Below are 16,729 nucleotides of genomic sequence, written 5' to 3' on the forward strand. Positions count from 1 at the left end.
GGCCGGCGCCGGAAGCCTTTCACTGCACGCCGAGTAAAGATTATGTCCCTTTTCTCAGGCGTGGGTGACCGACCCTGGTCTGCCTCCTGCCTGACTCTTCTGTACCCTGTCCCCCACACCTGCTGTGTTCCAGCCCAGACTAGACTTCCTTTCTCATTGAAGTCCTGAGCTTTTCCCCACCTCAGGGACTTGGCATTAAGTACATATTCTGCTGTTCTTTTCCAGACGTTTGGCCCCTCCGTGGGCTTCTCGATGTTATTTCACCCTTGTTCATTTGTTATATCATAACAGGTTTCCCTCTCTTTCCCAGAGAGGCCCAGTCAGTGGCCATGCTTGTCTCCCCGCTATGCTGCATGCTGAAGCGTACCCCGCCTTTCAGACGAAGTCCTTAGTTGGCAAAGGTTTCCTTATCTGAAACAGAAGTTCCAGTCCCTCCGTCTTAAATCCCATCGCTCTGTCCCTTTATTCCATTTTGCTTTTTCATAACGCTTATCCCCACGTAAAGTTACGTATATCCATGCGGTTTTACCTGTTTTCTAAAATGTTCCCCTACTGAAAGAAGCTAAGCCTCACGAGGGCAGGGCCTTGTGTGGCACAGTAGTGTGGAGTGCAGACTCGCTCCTGCGAGGAAGCACGGCCCTCCACACTGGGCTTAAAGAGGGCTAGGAAAACCTTCACCCATGAAAACATGGGCAAAGATCATTAAATTGGGGCTGGAGAGATGGCTTAGCGGTTAAGCGCTTGCCTGTGAAGCCTAAAGACCCCGGTTCGAGGCTCGGTTCCCCAGGTCCCACGTTAGCCAGATGCACAAGGGGGCGCACGCGTCTGGAGTTCGTTTGCAGAGGCTGGAAGCCCTGGCGCGCCCATTCTCTCTCTCTCCCTCTATCTGCCTTTCTCTCTGTGTCTGTCGCTCTCAAATAAATAAATAAATAAAAATTAAAAAAAAATCATTAAATTGAATGCTTTAAAAAAATAATACTTTCTCAGAAAAATCAATATCATTGTAAATTAAACAATGTACTTAAAATACAATACTGCAAAGCCATGAGTGTCATAGCTTTACCCAAAGTAGAAAAAGGAAAAAAATATACTAGAAACGCAAAATTGATCTTTTAAAATTTGTGTGTATGTGTGTGTGTGTGTGTGTGTGTGTGTGTGTGTGTGGTGGGGGGTGCACCACCAAACAGATGCCAGATTTGGCGCCAGGCTTTATGTGCGCATTGGGGAATCAAATTCCAGGCTTCCAGGCTTTACAAGCAACCACCTTGAACTGTTAGGCCATCTTCCCAGCCCTGCAAAATTCCTTTTAGTGGGTTATAAAATCAGATGTTCATGAAGGCAGAGGAGGGTCTATTTGGGAGAACAAAAGGGGCCAGCAAGAGTGGAGGGAGGGTGAGGGAAGGTGAGGGAGGGCAGTAATGAATGAGAACAAAGTGTAATTACATAAATGTGTGCACATGAAAATGTAACAATGAAGGCTGTAATCCTAGCACTCAAGAGGCTGAGGCAGGAGTATGCCCATGTGTTTGTGGCCAGTCTGGGCTACATAGGGAATTCAAACCCAGCCTGGTCTACAAAAAAAAAAAAAAAGTTTCAGTACACAGTGTTAACTAAAAATATAATAAAGAAGAAAACAAAAAAATATGCTTTTACATTTATGGTATAATGAAGACTAACATTTTGTTCATAATGTTGAACTGATCTTGAATTTTTTTTAACATAAGGAGATTAAGATAAGTTTATCATTGTAGTGCTTATTGTATTTATTTATTTTTGTTTGTTTTTTGTTTTTCAAAGTAGTGTCTCACTCTGGTCCAGGCTGACCTGGAATTAACTCTGTAGTTTCAGGGTGGCCTTGAACTCATGGCGATCCTCCTACCTCTGCCTCCCGAGTGCTGGGATTAAAGGCGTGCACCACCATACCCAGCTGCTTACTGTATTTTTAAAAGATCTTGTATTTATTTGCAAGCAGAGAGAAAGAGAGAGACAGAAGAGAGACAGAGAGAATGTGCACACCAGAGACTCTGGTCACTGCGAATAAACTCCAGGTGCATGTGCCACCTTGTGCATCTGGCTTACATGGACTCTGGGGAATCAAACCTGGGTCCTTAGGCTTTGCAGACAAGCACCTTAACCACTAAGCCATCTCCCCAGTCCTTTATTCTATTTTTATTCAGATTATACAATATATGCTTTGTGTCAGCTCTGTATCTGCCAAGACATTTAGTTAACCAAAGCTAATGGTGACTTCATTTTGGTCTTACATAAAATGACTTTTCAAAAACTGCCATTCTATATTTTTATTTAACAGGAATGGTTTTTAGGGAAAGCGTTACATGATGAAGAATCGACAATCATCCACCACTATGCCTTTTCCGAAAATCCCGCCGTTTTCAAATATCCAGACTTTGCTGCTGGCTGGGCCCTCAGCGTTCCACTTGTAAACAAGTAAGAATGTGTTGTTGGACTTTTTCTGCCATGTTGTTCCAGCGAGTTCTCTTGCGGTTTGACTGATGGCTTGTAGGCCTTCAGGTGAGTTTTTCAGCCAGTGGCGCGGTGTGTGGCGATGGGAAGAAAGGACTGGGGCAAGGCATCGGAGGATGTGACTTCCCCTCAGACAGACCACTCCTCTCCTCCGCGTCACCTGCAGATCGGGGTTCACGATGGCCGTGGGGTGAGCGGAGAGCACAAGGGACCACCGGAGTGGAGCGCGTGGGGGAATCATGACTGTTGTAAAGGGGGCTCGTTTGCTGGTGTGCCACCGATCACCACCGAGAACATGCCCCAGGGACTTGGAGGGCTTGGCACGGATGGTAGTTACCGGGACTGAGGCTTGAGCTGGGCAGAGGGCAACTAGCGAAGGTCACGTCTGGTGGTTTCTGTGCCCGTGGCAGCCGCTGAGCAGTTTCGTGCAGCGGAAGACAGACCGGGAAGCTGCCTGAGTCGGATGTTGAGAGGGGCGCGGTGGTCCACGGGTTTTTGTGGGTGTGACTGCCGGAGAGTAATTGTGCCTTGGTGTCCTCTGGGGAAAGGAAGGTTGAAGAACATCTGTGGCCATTAAACCTCGGGGGTGGGGGGTGAAAACACTGCTGTCATGTCTCATTAAATGCCCCGTCTCTAGGACATGGAAGACATGCTAGCCCAGCAGACACGCAGGGTAGTAGAGAGCTTGTCGACTCATGGTTTCCTAAACATCTTCACGACCCCCTGCACACACGCAGGTTCTGTGCGGTGTGTGTCCTCTTTCCCACGCGCACACCACCACCCGCGACCCCCACACGGAGCCAGAACTCTCAACTCTGTGGTAAAGTGAGTGCCTGCCACATGTGAAAAACAAAGCCCACCCCCCCCAAATCTGTGCTTTAAAAAAATAATTTAATTTTTATTTTAATTAATTTAAATTTTAATTAATTTTTTTTAACTGACACAGAAATATGATACAGACATGCTAATGGTTACCATACAGTATCCATTTTGTTATGTTTAAGCCAGGTTACACGTTATCTGTCACCTCAGGCTTTCATCATTTATGATAAGGACATTCAAATGCCTTTCTTCTAGGTATTTTCAAATTATTACAGCCTGTAACTATTATCTATCACTGTGCAATGTACCCTAGGATTTCTTGCTTCTATCTGCTTGTGACTTAGTACCCATCTATCAACTTTTCCCCAATTCTTCTCTCCCCTTGGCCATTCTCAACCTCTGGCATCCACTATTGTGCTGTGTTTCTATGAGATCAGCTAAAAAAAAATTGTTTATTTATTTATTTTTTATTGGAGAAAGAGATGAAAGAGAGAGGCAGATAGAATGGGTGCACCAGGGCTCCAGCTACTGGAAACAAACTCCAGATGCATGTGCCACCTTGTGCATTAAGATCAGCGTTTTCATATGCCACATGTTGGCAAGATGGTAAGACACTTGTCTTGCTCTGTCTGGCTTATTTCACTAAACATCTAATCTCTACTTCTATCCCTATTGCTGCAGATGTCTGGGTTAATTTCTTTTGTGGCTTACTGGTATCCTGTGGTGTAAATGTATTGTGTTTTCTTTATCCATTTATCAGTTGATGGACATGTAGGCTCTTTCCATTTGTTTTGAATAATGCTGTCACACACAGGAGGATGGATGTCTCTAACATACTGTGTTCCTTCACTTTGGAAATATGCCTGTTTGGGTTGTTGGATCATATAGTAGTTATGTTTTTGTTTACTTATTTGTGTGTGTGTGTGTGTGTGTGTGTGTGTGTGTGTGCACATGTGTACCAGGGCCTTTTGCTGCTGCAGACAAATGCCAGATGGCGTCACTTTATTATTACTATTATTTTTGCATCTGACCCATGTGGCTTGGGAATAGAACCCAGGCTTGCAGGCATTGTAAGCATGTGCCATCAACTGCTGAGCCATCTCCCCAGCCCCCTGTATTTTTTCATTTCTTTAAAGGAACCTCTGTACTTTTTCCACATGGCTGTACTAACTTGCATCCTATTGACATTCTACAAGCACAACCTTCTTGCCGCAACCTTCCCGGCATTTGATGTCTTCTGTGCTTTTGACCATTCTTCCTTGGATGACCCCTCTTCTCACTGAGGTTATAAAACTCAGCTCAAAATGCATCGAAACACTAAAATACAAGGCCTAAAACTAGGGCTGGGGAGATTGCTCAGTGGTTAGCGACACTCGTTTGAAAAGCCTGATGGACTGGGCTCGATTCCCAGTACTCACCCAAAGCCAGATGCTCAAGGTGGCTCATGGCCCTTCCCTGTTGCTCATCCATGTAGTCCCATCTCCCTCAGTCCGGAGCTGTCAGTTTTAAGTCGGTGAGTCCCAGTGATTCTCTATTCTGTGTGTGTGTCCCTTCATCTTGCTGGGAATTCCACGGGCTTACAGACTGTGGACCCGCTCGGTGTTTAAGGTACGTTCTGGGGAGTCGAACTCAGGCCACGGCCCTCCCAGACCCTCATGCTTAAGCGGTAAGTCCTCCTAATCGCTGAGCCCTCTCCCCAGCCCCAATGTGCAGCTCTTTCCTTTTTCTTTCTTCTTTCCCTTTCTCCTCTTTGTTTTGTTTTGTTTATTTTTTTAAAGGTTCAGTCTCATTCTAGCCCAGGCTGACCTGGAATTCACTATATAGTCTCAGGCTGGCCTCAAACTCACAGTGGTTCTCCTAGCTCTGCCTCCCGAGTGCTGGGGTTAAAGGCGTGCACTACCATGCCCGGCCCATTGTTCACTTTTTAGTCAGGTTAGCTTTTTGCTAGTGAGTCTTTTAGTTTCTTATATATGTTGGATAGTGATCTCTAGTCAAAAGTGTAGTTTGGAAATGTTTCCTCCCATTGTGTTGTTTGTCCATCCATTATGTTGATTTGATACAATATTGATGGCTTTTTGTGTGTTTGCTTTTTATTCATGCTTTTGAGATCTTATTTAAAGAAATTCTTGCCCATTCCAATGACCTGAGGTATTTCCCTTGTTTTCTTTTCATAGTTACATAGTTTTATACTTTATTTATTTAGAAGCAAAGAGAGAGGAGGAGGGAGGGAGGGAGAAAGAGAGAGAGAGAATGGGTATGCCAGGGCTTCTTGCCACTGCAAACAAACTTCAGATGCGTGCATCACTTTGAGCATCTGGCTTTACATGGGTACTGGGGAATTGAACCCAGGCCATTAGCCTTCTCCAACAAGTGCCTTTAACCACTGAGCCAAGTGTTTAGATGGGTTTTGAGTAGTTTGATAACTGGAGTGAGGGGCTCCTGGAGTCCACCTGTGTGTGAACAGCAGCTTCGCCAGCCCCACGTGTGGTGAAGACTTCTCTCCGTGGGGGGCAGGAAAAGCACCCCTGCCTTCAGCAGCTCAAGGTTGTTTCATCTCGCATGAAACCAGCTTTGCTTTGCTGCAGTTTGAAGGCGAGGAGCTCCTGGGCCACTTTGCCTGCTGAGTTTTGTGTTTGGGGTTCAGGTTCAGTTGCCTTTGGGGTCAGGTTCAGTTGCCTTTGTTCGGCCTGGACACTTACAAAACAGAAGCTCTGAGTTCATCATAGCCTAGGCCGAGGAGGTGGGTCTTGCCTGTCCCGGAAGCTCCCCAGGCCCCGGCTGAGAGGCCTCCCTGGTGCTTCCTCCCTCACTCTACTTAGGTTTGTAGCTTGGAAGAGTGGGACCGACTTATCCTGTGTGGCCAGGGTTTCTCTGAGTTGAGCATTCTAGTCTCTTTTGAAGCCTGCTTCTCTTCTAGTGTCCTCCCGCAGTCAAGCTCTGCTGGGGAATGGAGGTCCCCCTGCTGTGTGACGTGCAAGTGTGGGGCCTGTCACAACCCCGAGAGCTAGGCAGACCCCACACCGCGTCCCCAGGAGTGGAACCACTTTCCTGAAGCTTTCTCTGCACGGCCTCCCTCTGAGAGCGTCTCCTGGTTGCCTAGGGAGTTTCCCCATCTCGCTCTAGCAGGGAAGCCCATGCAGCCCTCTTGGTGTTGAGCAGCTTGTTTGCTAGCTCAGCATGAGCCTTGTCCAGGGGTGGCTTTGTGCTCTGGCTTACTTGGCATTCCCCCAGGAATGGTGGTGGGGAGTCCCTCAGGAGACCATGTGTGTGCACGCAGTCAGCGACCACATCGGTTGCTGAGGGAGACGGCCAGGTGCCCAGCTTCCATGGCATCTGTTGCGGTCAGGTTGGTGTTGCTGTCAGAAATCACTGGGCCAAAAGCAGCTTAAGGGAAAAAAACAGGGTTTATTTTAGCGTACAGACTCCAGGGGAAGCTCCACAATGGCAGGGGAAAACGATGGTATGAGCAGAGGGTGAACATCACCTCCTGGACAACATCAGGTGGACAACAGGAACAAGAGAGTGTGCCAAACACTGGCAAGAGGAAACTGGCTATAACACCCATAAGCCCGCCCCCAATAATATTGCTGCCACCAGGGGGACTCAGTTCCCAAATCTCCCATCAGCTGGGAACCTAGCATTCAGAACACCTCAGTTTATGGGGGACACCTGAGTCAAACTGCCACAGCATCTCAGGCCTCCTCTTCTGGTAAGGCCTAAGAATGTTTTCTTCTGAGGTAGGAGAAGAACCAAGAGCCTCACAGTTACAGCTGGATGTGCAGGGACCTCGGTCTGTTTGCACCATGGTAACCAAAGACTAGATGAAGTGGCTTTACAAATGTTAGGAGTGCATTTCTAGGAGTGCTAGTGTCTGGGAACTCCAAGGGAAGAAACTTGCCATTTCCGTGGCTGCCAAGGGCCACTTTCTAGCTTATAGATAATGCCTCAGTCTGTCCTCATGTGATCAGAAGCAAATATGCTCCTCTGGCCTTCTTTTGTATTTATACTAATCATCTTTTTTTTTCCAATATATTTTTTTTAATTTTTATTAACATTTTCCATGATTATAAAATATATCCCATGGTAATTCCCTCCCTCCCCACCCCCACACTTTCCCATTTGAAATTCCATTCTCCATCATATTACCTCCCCATTACAATCATTGTGATTACATATATACAATATCAACCTATTAAGTATCCTCCTCCCTTCCTTTCTCCACCCTTTATGTCTCCTTTTCAACTTACTGGCCTCTGCTACTAAGTATTTTCATTCTCACGCAGAAGCCCAGTCATCTGTAGCTAGGATCCACATATGAGAGAGAACATGTGGCGCTTGGCTTTCTGGGCCTGGGTTACCTGACTTAGTATAATACTTTCCAGGTCCATCCATTTTTCTGCAAATTTCATAACTTCATTTTTCTTTACCGCTGAGTAGAACTCCATTGTATAAATGTACCACATCTTCATTACCCACTCATCTGTTGAGGGACATCTAGGCTGGTTCCATTTCCCAGCTATTATAAATTGAGCAGCAATAAACATGGTCGAGCATGTACTTCTAAGGAAATGAGATGAGTCCTTTGGATATATGCCTAGGAGCGCTATAGCTGGGTCATATGGTAGATCAATCTCTAGCTGTTTTAGGAACCTCCACACTGTTTTCCACAATGGCTGGACCAGATTACATTCCCACCAGCAGTGCAGAAGGGTTCCTTTTTTTCCACATCCCCGCCAACATTTATGATCATTTGTTTTCATGATGGTGGCCAATCTGACAGGAGTGAGATGGAATCTCAATGTAGTTTTAATCTGCATTTCCCTGATGACTAGTGACGTAGAACATTTTTTTAGATGCTTATATGCCATTCGTATTTCTTCCTTTGAGAACTCTCTATTTAGCTCCATAGCCCATTTTTTGATTGGCTTGTTTGATTCCTTATTATTTAACTTTTTGAGTTCTTTGTATATCCTAGATATTAATCCTCTATCAGATATATAGCTGGCGAAGATTTTTTCCCATTCTGTAGGTTGCCTCTTTGCTTTTTTCACTGTGTCCTTTGCGGTGCAAAATCTTTGTAATTTCATTAGGTCCCAGTGGTTAATCTGTGGTTTTATTGCCTGAGCAATTGGGGTTGTATTCAGAAAGTCTTTGCCAAGACCAATATGTTGAAGGGTTTCCCCTACTTTTTCCTCTAGCAGTTTCAAAGTTTCCGGTCTGATGTTAAGGTCTTTAGTCCATTTGGACTTAATTCTTGTGCATGGCGAGAGAGAAGAATCTATTTTCATCCTTCTGCAGATATTTATCCAGTTTTCAAAACACCATTTGCTGAAGAGGCTGTCTCTTCTCCAATGAGTATTTTTGGCATTTTTATCAAATATCAGGTGGCTATAGCTACTTGGGCTTACATCTGGGTCCTCTATTCTGTTCCACTGATCTACATGTCTGTTTTTGTGCCAGTACCATGCTGTTTTTGTTACTATGGCTCTGTAGTATAGGTTAAAATCAGGTATGGTGATACCACCAGCCTCTTTTTTGTTGCTCAGTATTATTTTAGATATTCGAGGTTTTTTGTGATTCCAAATGAATTTGTGGATTGTTTTTTCTATTTCCATGAAGAAAGCCTTTGGAATTTTGATAGGGATTGCATTAAATGTGTAGATTGCTTTAGGTAAGATTGCCATTTTCACGATATTGATTCTTCCAATCCAGGAACAGGGGATGTTTCTCCACTTTCTAGTGTCTTCTGCAATTTCTCGCTTGAGTGTTTTAAAGTTCTCATTGTATAGATTCTTTACTTCCTTAGTTAGGTTTATTCCAAGGTATTTTATTTTTTTTGATGCAATTATGAATGGGAGTGATTCTCTGATTTCATCCTCTGTGTGTTTGTTGTTAGCATATATGAAGGCTACTGATTTCTGTGTATTTATTTTGTATCCTGCTACATTGCTGTAGGTTTTGATCAGCTCTAACAGCTTGCTAGTAGAGTCTTTAGGGTCCTTTATGTATAGAATCATGTCATCTGCAAATAATGATAACTTGATTTCTTCCTTTCCAATTTGTATCCCTTTTATGTGTGTCTCTTGCCTTATTGCTATGGCTAAGACTTCCAAAACTATATTAAATAGAAGTGGGGACAGTGGACACCCTTGTCTTGTTCCTGATTTTAGTGGAAAAGCTTCCAGTTTTTCCCCATTTAGTAATATGTTGGCTGTAGGGTTGTCATAAATAGCCTTTATTATATTGAGATATTTTCCTTCTATTCCCAGTCTCTGTAGGACTTTTATCATGAAGGGATGTTGGATTTTGTCAAATGCTTTCTCTGCATCTAATGAGATGATCATGTGATTTTTGTCCTTCAACCCGTTTATGTAATATATTACATTTATAGATTTGCGTATGTTGAACCATCCCTGCATCTCTGGGATAAAGCCTACTTGGTCAGGGTGAATGATCTTTTTGATATACTCTTGTATTCTGTTTGCCAATATTTTGTTGAGAATTTTGCATCTATGTTCATGAGGGAGATTGGTCTGTAATTTTCTTTTTTTGTTCTATCTTTGCTTGGTTTTGGTATCAGGGTGATGCTGGCCTCATAGAAGGAGTTTGGTAGAATTCCTTCTTTTTCTATTTCCTGGAAAAGCTTAAGAAGCAATGGTGTTAGCTCTTCCTTAAAAGTCTGGTAAAATTCAGCAGTGAATCCATCCGGGCCTGGGCTTTTTTTAGTTGGGAGATTATTGATAACTGTTCAGATCTCCATGTTTGTTATAGGTCTATTTAAGTGATTAATCTCATTTTGATTTAATTTAGGTAGGTCATATAGATCAAGGAAATCATCCATTTCTTTCAGATTTTCATACTTTGTGGAGTATATGCTTTTATAGTATGTCCCTATGATTTTTTGAATTTCTCTGGAATCTGTTGTGATGTTACCTTGTTCATCTCTGATTTTATTAATTTGTGTCTCTTCTCTCTTTCTTTTGGTCAGATTTGCTAAGGGTTTATCAATCTTGTTTATCCTTTCAAAGAACCAACTCTTTGTTTCATTAATTCTTTGGATTGTTCTTTTTGTTTCTATTTCATTAATTTCTGCCCTAATCTTTATTATTTCTTCCCGTGTACTAATTTTTGGTTTGCCTTGTTCTTCTTTTTCCAAGGCTTTAAGGCGAAGCATTAGGTCGTTTACTTGCGACCTTTCTAATTTCTTAATATAGGCACTTAAGGCTATAAATTTACCTCTTAGAACTGCCTTCATTGTGTCCCAGAGATTTTGGTATGTTGTGTTCTCATTATCATTTGACTCTATAAATTTTTTGATTTCCTTTTTGATTTCTTCATTGACCCACTCATCATTTAGTAGTGTATTGTTTAGTTTCCATGATTTTGTGTATGCTCTATAGCCTTTCTTGCTACTGATATGTAGTTTAATTCCATTGTGGTCAGATAGAATGCAAGGAATTATTTCAATTTTCCTGAATTTGTTAAGATTTGCTTTGTGTCCTAATATATGGTCTATTTTAGAGAATGTTCCATGTGCTGCTGAAAAGAATGTATATTCTGCAGCCTTTGGATGAAATGTCCTGTATATATCTGTTAGGTCCATTCCTTCTATGACCTCATTTAGTCCAGATGCCTCTCTGTTTATTCTTTCCCTGGATGACCTGTCAATTGATGAGAGTGGGGTGTTAAAGTCACCCACCACCACTGTGTTTGGTGTTATCTGTGACCTTCGTTCTAATAGTGTTTGTTTGACGAATTTGGGAGCCCCCATGTTAGGTGCATATATGTTTAGGATTGTAATGTCCTCCTGTTGGAGTGTGCCCTTAATCAATATAAAGTGACCTTCCTTATCTTTCTTGAATAACGTCGGACTAAAGTCTACCCTGTCTGATATTAGGATAGCAACCCCTGCTTGTTTTCTAGGCCCATTTGCTTGAAACACCGTCTTCCAACCTTTCACCCTAAGATAATGTCTATCCTTTGTAGAAAGGTGAGTTTCTTGGAGACAACAAATTGTAGGATCCTGCTTTTTAACCCAGTCTGCAAATCTATGTCTTTTCGTTGGGGCATTGAGACCGTTGATATTAAGAGATATTATTGAAAGGTGTGTATTTATGTTTGCCATTTTTGTGTGTGTGTGTGTGTGTGTGTTACTGGTTCTACCTGTGCTCTCTTCTGTTAACTGGTATTTGAGTATAGCTTGTTTTTTCTAGGTTCCTTATATGTGTGCTTTTCCTTTTGTTCAGCATGGAGGATTCTATCAAGTATTTTCTGTAGAGCTGGTTTTGTCTTCAAATACTCCTTTAACCTGCTTTTGTCATGGAATGTCTTTATTTCTCCATCTATTTGAATGGATAACTTTGCAGGATAAAGTAACCTTGGTTGATAGTTGTTATCTTTCAGAACTTGGAATATATCACTCCAAGCCCTTCTGGCTTTAAAAGTTTGTGTTGAATAATCTGCTGTAATCCTGATGGGCTTGCTTTTGTAGGTAACTTGATTTTTCTCTCTAACTGCTTTCAATATTTTTTCTTTGGTTTGTGTGTTTGGAAGTTTGATTATAATATGGCGAGGAGAGGTTCTTTCTGGGTTTTGTCACCTGTGGTTCTAAAGGCTTCCTGTATCTGTATTGGCACCTCTTTCCCAATTTGGGGGAAATTTTCCTCTATGATTTTGTTGAAGATGCCTACTATGCCTCTGGAGTGGAGTTCTTCTCCTTCTACTATGCCCTAAATTCTTATATTGGATCTTTTCATAGTGTCCCGAATATCTTGAAATTCCCACTCATACTTTTCTTTAAGTTTGTCTTTCTCTTTGTTGGACTGCATTAGGTCTGCCACCTGGTCTTCTAGCTTAGATATTCTGTCCTCTCCCTCATCCATCCTACTGGTAAGATTTTCTACAGAGTTTTTTATTTCATTAACTGTGTTCTTCATTGCTAGTAATTCTGACTGGTTTTTCTTTATTATTTCTATTTCCCTATTTATGTCTTGTATTGCCTTCTTTATTTCATTAAATTGGTGTCCTGCCTCTTCTTTGATTCCTTTGATTTCCTCTTTGATTTCTTCTTTGATTGTTTTCATGTGTTCTTTGACCTCTTTGAACATATTTATAATTATTCTTTTAAACTCTTTCTCAGGCATTTCCTCTAACTCTTTCTCACTGGAGGACATTTCTGATGCATTAATACTTTTAGGTGGATTTATATTGTCTTGCTTTTTAGTGTTTCTTGTGTTATAATGTATATATTTTTGCATGTTGGATTAAGTTAATGCTTGGATTTTCTAGCTAGCTGTGTATTCTTAGCTGTATCAATTGATTTGATGTAATATATTTTCAGGGTAGGACCTTAAGGTATTAGGTGTGGCTCTTAAGACTCTCAGAGTATCTACAAAGATGTTCTTAGGGGTTGAGTTTCCCTGCTATAGGAGTATTCAAGCAGGCTGAGTGGAATAAAATACAGGTAGATTCTAAAATTTAACTAAACACTGTACACATTCAATCAAAAACAGCCCTGAGTATGTATGCAAGAGTAGTTATTATAATGACCAGATCCTCTATCAACGAAGAGGTTTAGATTTCTGGTCTGTTGAGGGATCCAAGTCAGCTTGTGACCAAGTGAGACCCTTCCCTGGTGCAATCCCAGTTACCTTGGGTGATTTTGGTCTCAGTCAAGTTGCTGCCTGGGTCGTCGGGCTGCTGTTCTGATTTCTGTAGCTGGGCACTTGCTTTTCCTACGGGGCAAACCGAGCCGCTGCTGCTGCCTCTGCTGCTGCCGTAGCTGCCACCGCTGGAGCCACCACCGCTGCTGAAGCTGCCACTGCCGTGTCCACTGCCGCTGCTCCCCCCGAAGCCGCTGCTGCGGGATCTGCCGCCGCTGCCGCTCCTGGGTCCGCTGCTGCTGGGGCCGCTGGTACTGGTGCTGGAGCCACTGAAGTTGCTGCCGAACTCTGCTCCTGCTTGGGTCCCGCTGTCAGCCCAAGTTGGCGTGGCCGGGTCCGGGCCGCTGCTGTGTTCGCTGGAGCTGGGTTCAGGCGTTGGGGGAGGGGAGGGAGCCGCGGCTGCTCTGGTTCTCTCACTGCTTCACGTGTTCTTCTACCTCGCGGTCTTCTCCTCCGCTGCTCGCTGCCGCTCTCCCCTCATGTTTCCGAGTTGCGGAAAGCGTGGTGTGAGGGGAACATCCCGCACCTGGCTTTTCCTGCGGCTCGAGCCGAGAGTCTGGCGGCTTTCTGCTGCGCCGCGGCTGCGGCGGTTGGCCGAGCTGCCGGAGCCGTTTTTCCCGCCTGTGTAGGCTCTGTATGCTCTATAACTCTTCTACTTCTCCGTTGCCGCCTCAATTTCCTATACACCTCACTTTTTAGTAAAAGTGTGTATTTTGCTGAGTTTTTTTTGGTCTTTTTCCCCCCTAGGCTGCTTTGGCATGGTACCTACGCCGCCATCTTAACCGGAAGTCCCTCCAATATTTTTTATTAACAACTTCCATGATTATATAAAAAAAAATCCCATGGGAATACCCTCCCCCACCCACACTTTCCCCTTTGAAACTCCACTCTCCATCATATCCCCTGCCCCTCTCAATCAGTCTCTCTTTTATTTCGATGTCATGGTCTTTCCCTCCTCTTATGGTGGTCTTGTGTAGGTAGTGTCTGGCACTAATTATCTTTTGGGGGCTCTATCCCTGTGACCTAATCACCTCCCTGAAGCCCATAGCCCTACCTCCTAATCACCTCAGGGGCTCAACTAACACCAATTCAGAGGGACATAAATATTCATAGCAGTGGGAACTACTGCTAAAGGAATTAAGGAAAAGAAACTCAGTTTTTCTATGCCATTTTGAAAGTTCCCAGCACTTTCCTCATAACTGCAGCGGTAAAGGAACAAGTAGAACCTTCTACATTTGCGTCATCTGTTCTCTACCACGTTGAACAGTGATCCACTGAGTGTAGTATGCTTCTGGTTAATAATACACACGTTCTTCTCCCTACCTCCCCTGCCTTTCCACAGCCAGCAAGTAAAATTGTAGACTCTACCATAGTAACAAATTAGGAATTCTAGTTATCTTAGACCATATTTCTTTCCTTTTCTTTACCCCCTGCAGACAATAAATGAGCTGATATAACTCATCTGGCATAGCAACTAACTTGTACAAAGATATATTTAAAAATGATTTTCTAACAGGAGATTTATTATTTATTCTGCAAGAAACAGAACTAAAGGGAGGCATAAATAAAACATCCAGTAGCCCAATCAAATGCAAAATAGGATCTTCCTGGTGGATTTGCCCCAGTCCCAAAGCTAACACATTTGATGCTGTGTTTCCTCCTCTCACTTGAAGCTGTATCAGTTTGCAGGCTCTTGGGTGCAAATCACAAAAAACAACTCACATTGGTGAAGGAAATACTTTTGCTGTAATTGGACGTGTGGTTGTGGGCTGCCAAGTCACAGGGCTTCTGTTTCTGCTGCCTGAACAGGTTGACTTCATCCTAAACTCGGTTCATTTTGTGAGTTTCCATTTATCTCCAGCTACATAGAACTTCTCCCCTCGCCATGGAATGGAGTGCTTATCCTGAGTTTAGTTGGCCAGTTAAGACACACACAGATGCACAGTACCCCTGGACCAGGTAGTTAAGATGCACGCCAGTCCTGGACCAGGTAGTTAAAATGTACACACCCCTCGACCAGGCAGTTAAGATGCACACCACCCCTCGACCAGGTAGTTAAGAAGCACACCAGTCCTGGATCACATAGTTAAGATGCACGCCAGTCCTGGACCAGGTAGTTAAGGTGTACACCACCCCTGGATCAGGTAGTTAAGATGCACACCACCCCTGGACCAGGTAGTTAAGATGCATACCTCCCCTGGATTGTGTAGTTAAGATGCATGCCAGTCCCGGACCAGGTCGTTAAGATGTACACCACCCCTGAAAAGGTGGTTAAGATGTACACAGGTCCTGGATCAGGTAGTTAAGATGCACACCACCCCTGAAAAGGTGGTTAAGATGCACACAGGTCCTGGATCAGGTAGTTAAGATGCACACCACCCCTGGATTGGGTAGTTAAGATGCATGCCAGTCCCGGACCAGATCGTTAAGATGCACACCACCCCTGAACAAGGTGGTTAAGATGCACACAGGTCCTGGATCAGGTAGTTAAGATGCACACCACCCCTGGATTGGGTAGTTAAGATGCACGCCAGTCCCAGACCAGGTAGTTAAGATGCACACCACACCTGGACCAGGTAGTTAAGATGCATGCCAGTTCCAGACCAGGTAGTTAAGATGCACACCACCCCTGGACCAGGTAGTTAAGATGCACGCCAGTCCCGGACCAGGTAGTTAAGATGCACACCACCCTTGGACCAGGTAGTTAAGATGCACACCACCCCTGGACCAGGTAGTTAAGATGCACGCCAGTCCCGGACCAGGTAGTTAAGATGCACACCACCCCTAGATCAGGTAGTTAAGATGCACACCAGTCCTGGACCAGGTAGTTAAGATGCACGCCAGTCCCGGACCAGGTAGTTAAGATGTACACCACCCCTGGACCAGGTAGTTAAGACACATACCACCTCAGATGCACATCATCCCTGGGCCAGGTAGTTACATTGGTAACTGATAGTACGCTACCCCAGGACCAAGGGGGCTTAGACTAATCAGGTTCTGACCCCAGAAGCCATCTAATTGTGGAGGTCAGTATTTAATCCAAACCAAGAAGTAGGATTAGGGAACTGCATTGTGTAGTCAATGAACAGTACTGACTACAGGGATAGTGACTCATTTGTCTTCTTTCCCTGGCTTTATGGCTCATTACATAGGTAGAGCATTAATTTATTGTATAAGTATTTCTTCTGGGATATATTTCTTTTTGTTAAGACTTTATTTATTTGTTTGAGAGAGTGACAGAAAGATAGAGAGACAATGAGCGCACCAGGGCCTCCAGCCACTTCAAATGAACTCCAGATGCACGCGCTACCTTGTGCATCTGGCTTATGTGGGTCTTGAGGAATTGAACCAGGGTCCTTTGGCTTTGCAGACAAGCACCTTAACCACTAAGCCATCTCTCCAGCCCTGCATTTGTTTCATGTGTGTTCTATGTTTCTTATGTTTCTTCCATCCCCCAACATGGTCATTTGTTGGATCCTTTGCGATTCTTGAATGTTCCACATGGTGAGTTTGGTTCATTTCTGTACTCCTTGTCCCTCCGTCTTCTTTTTCTTGCTGGAAGCTGGGAGTTGGACATGAGGCTTGATGAATTCAGATGTTACTTTTCAGCATGACTTCTTCATGGGGATGCCATGTATTCCACCTGCACTGGCCACATGAGATGGTATGCTCTGTGTGTTTTCCCCTTTGGCTTGATCAGGGCCTGGTTCCCTTCTGCTACCTTTACGGACCTGTGGTCTGGGAAACCTTGTCTTGGAGTG

The 16,729-nt window shown here is 43.9% G+C and overlaps 1 protein-coding gene across 1 annotated transcript in view; it reads left to right on the forward strand.

Annotated features, from left to right (window-relative positions):
* The window catches only part of B3glct (beta 3-glucosyltransferase), a 124,196-nt gene that overhangs the window by 57,045 nt on the left and 50,422 nt on the right, over positions 1-16,729 (forward strand). Inside the window, exon 7 of the mRNA XM_045155247.1 lies at positions 2,312-2,448. Within this exon, the coding sequence (XP_045011182.1) occupies positions 2,312-2,448 (137 nt within the window). The remainder of the gene's footprint in view (positions 1-2,311; positions 2,449-16,729) is intronic.

The sequence above is a fragment of the Jaculus jaculus genome, chromosome 7 (assembly GCF_020740685.1).
Source record: "Jaculus jaculus isolate mJacJac1 chromosome 7, mJacJac1.mat.Y.cur, whole genome shotgun sequence".
NCBI lineage: Eukaryota > Metazoa > Chordata > Mammalia > Rodentia > Dipodidae > Jaculus > Jaculus jaculus.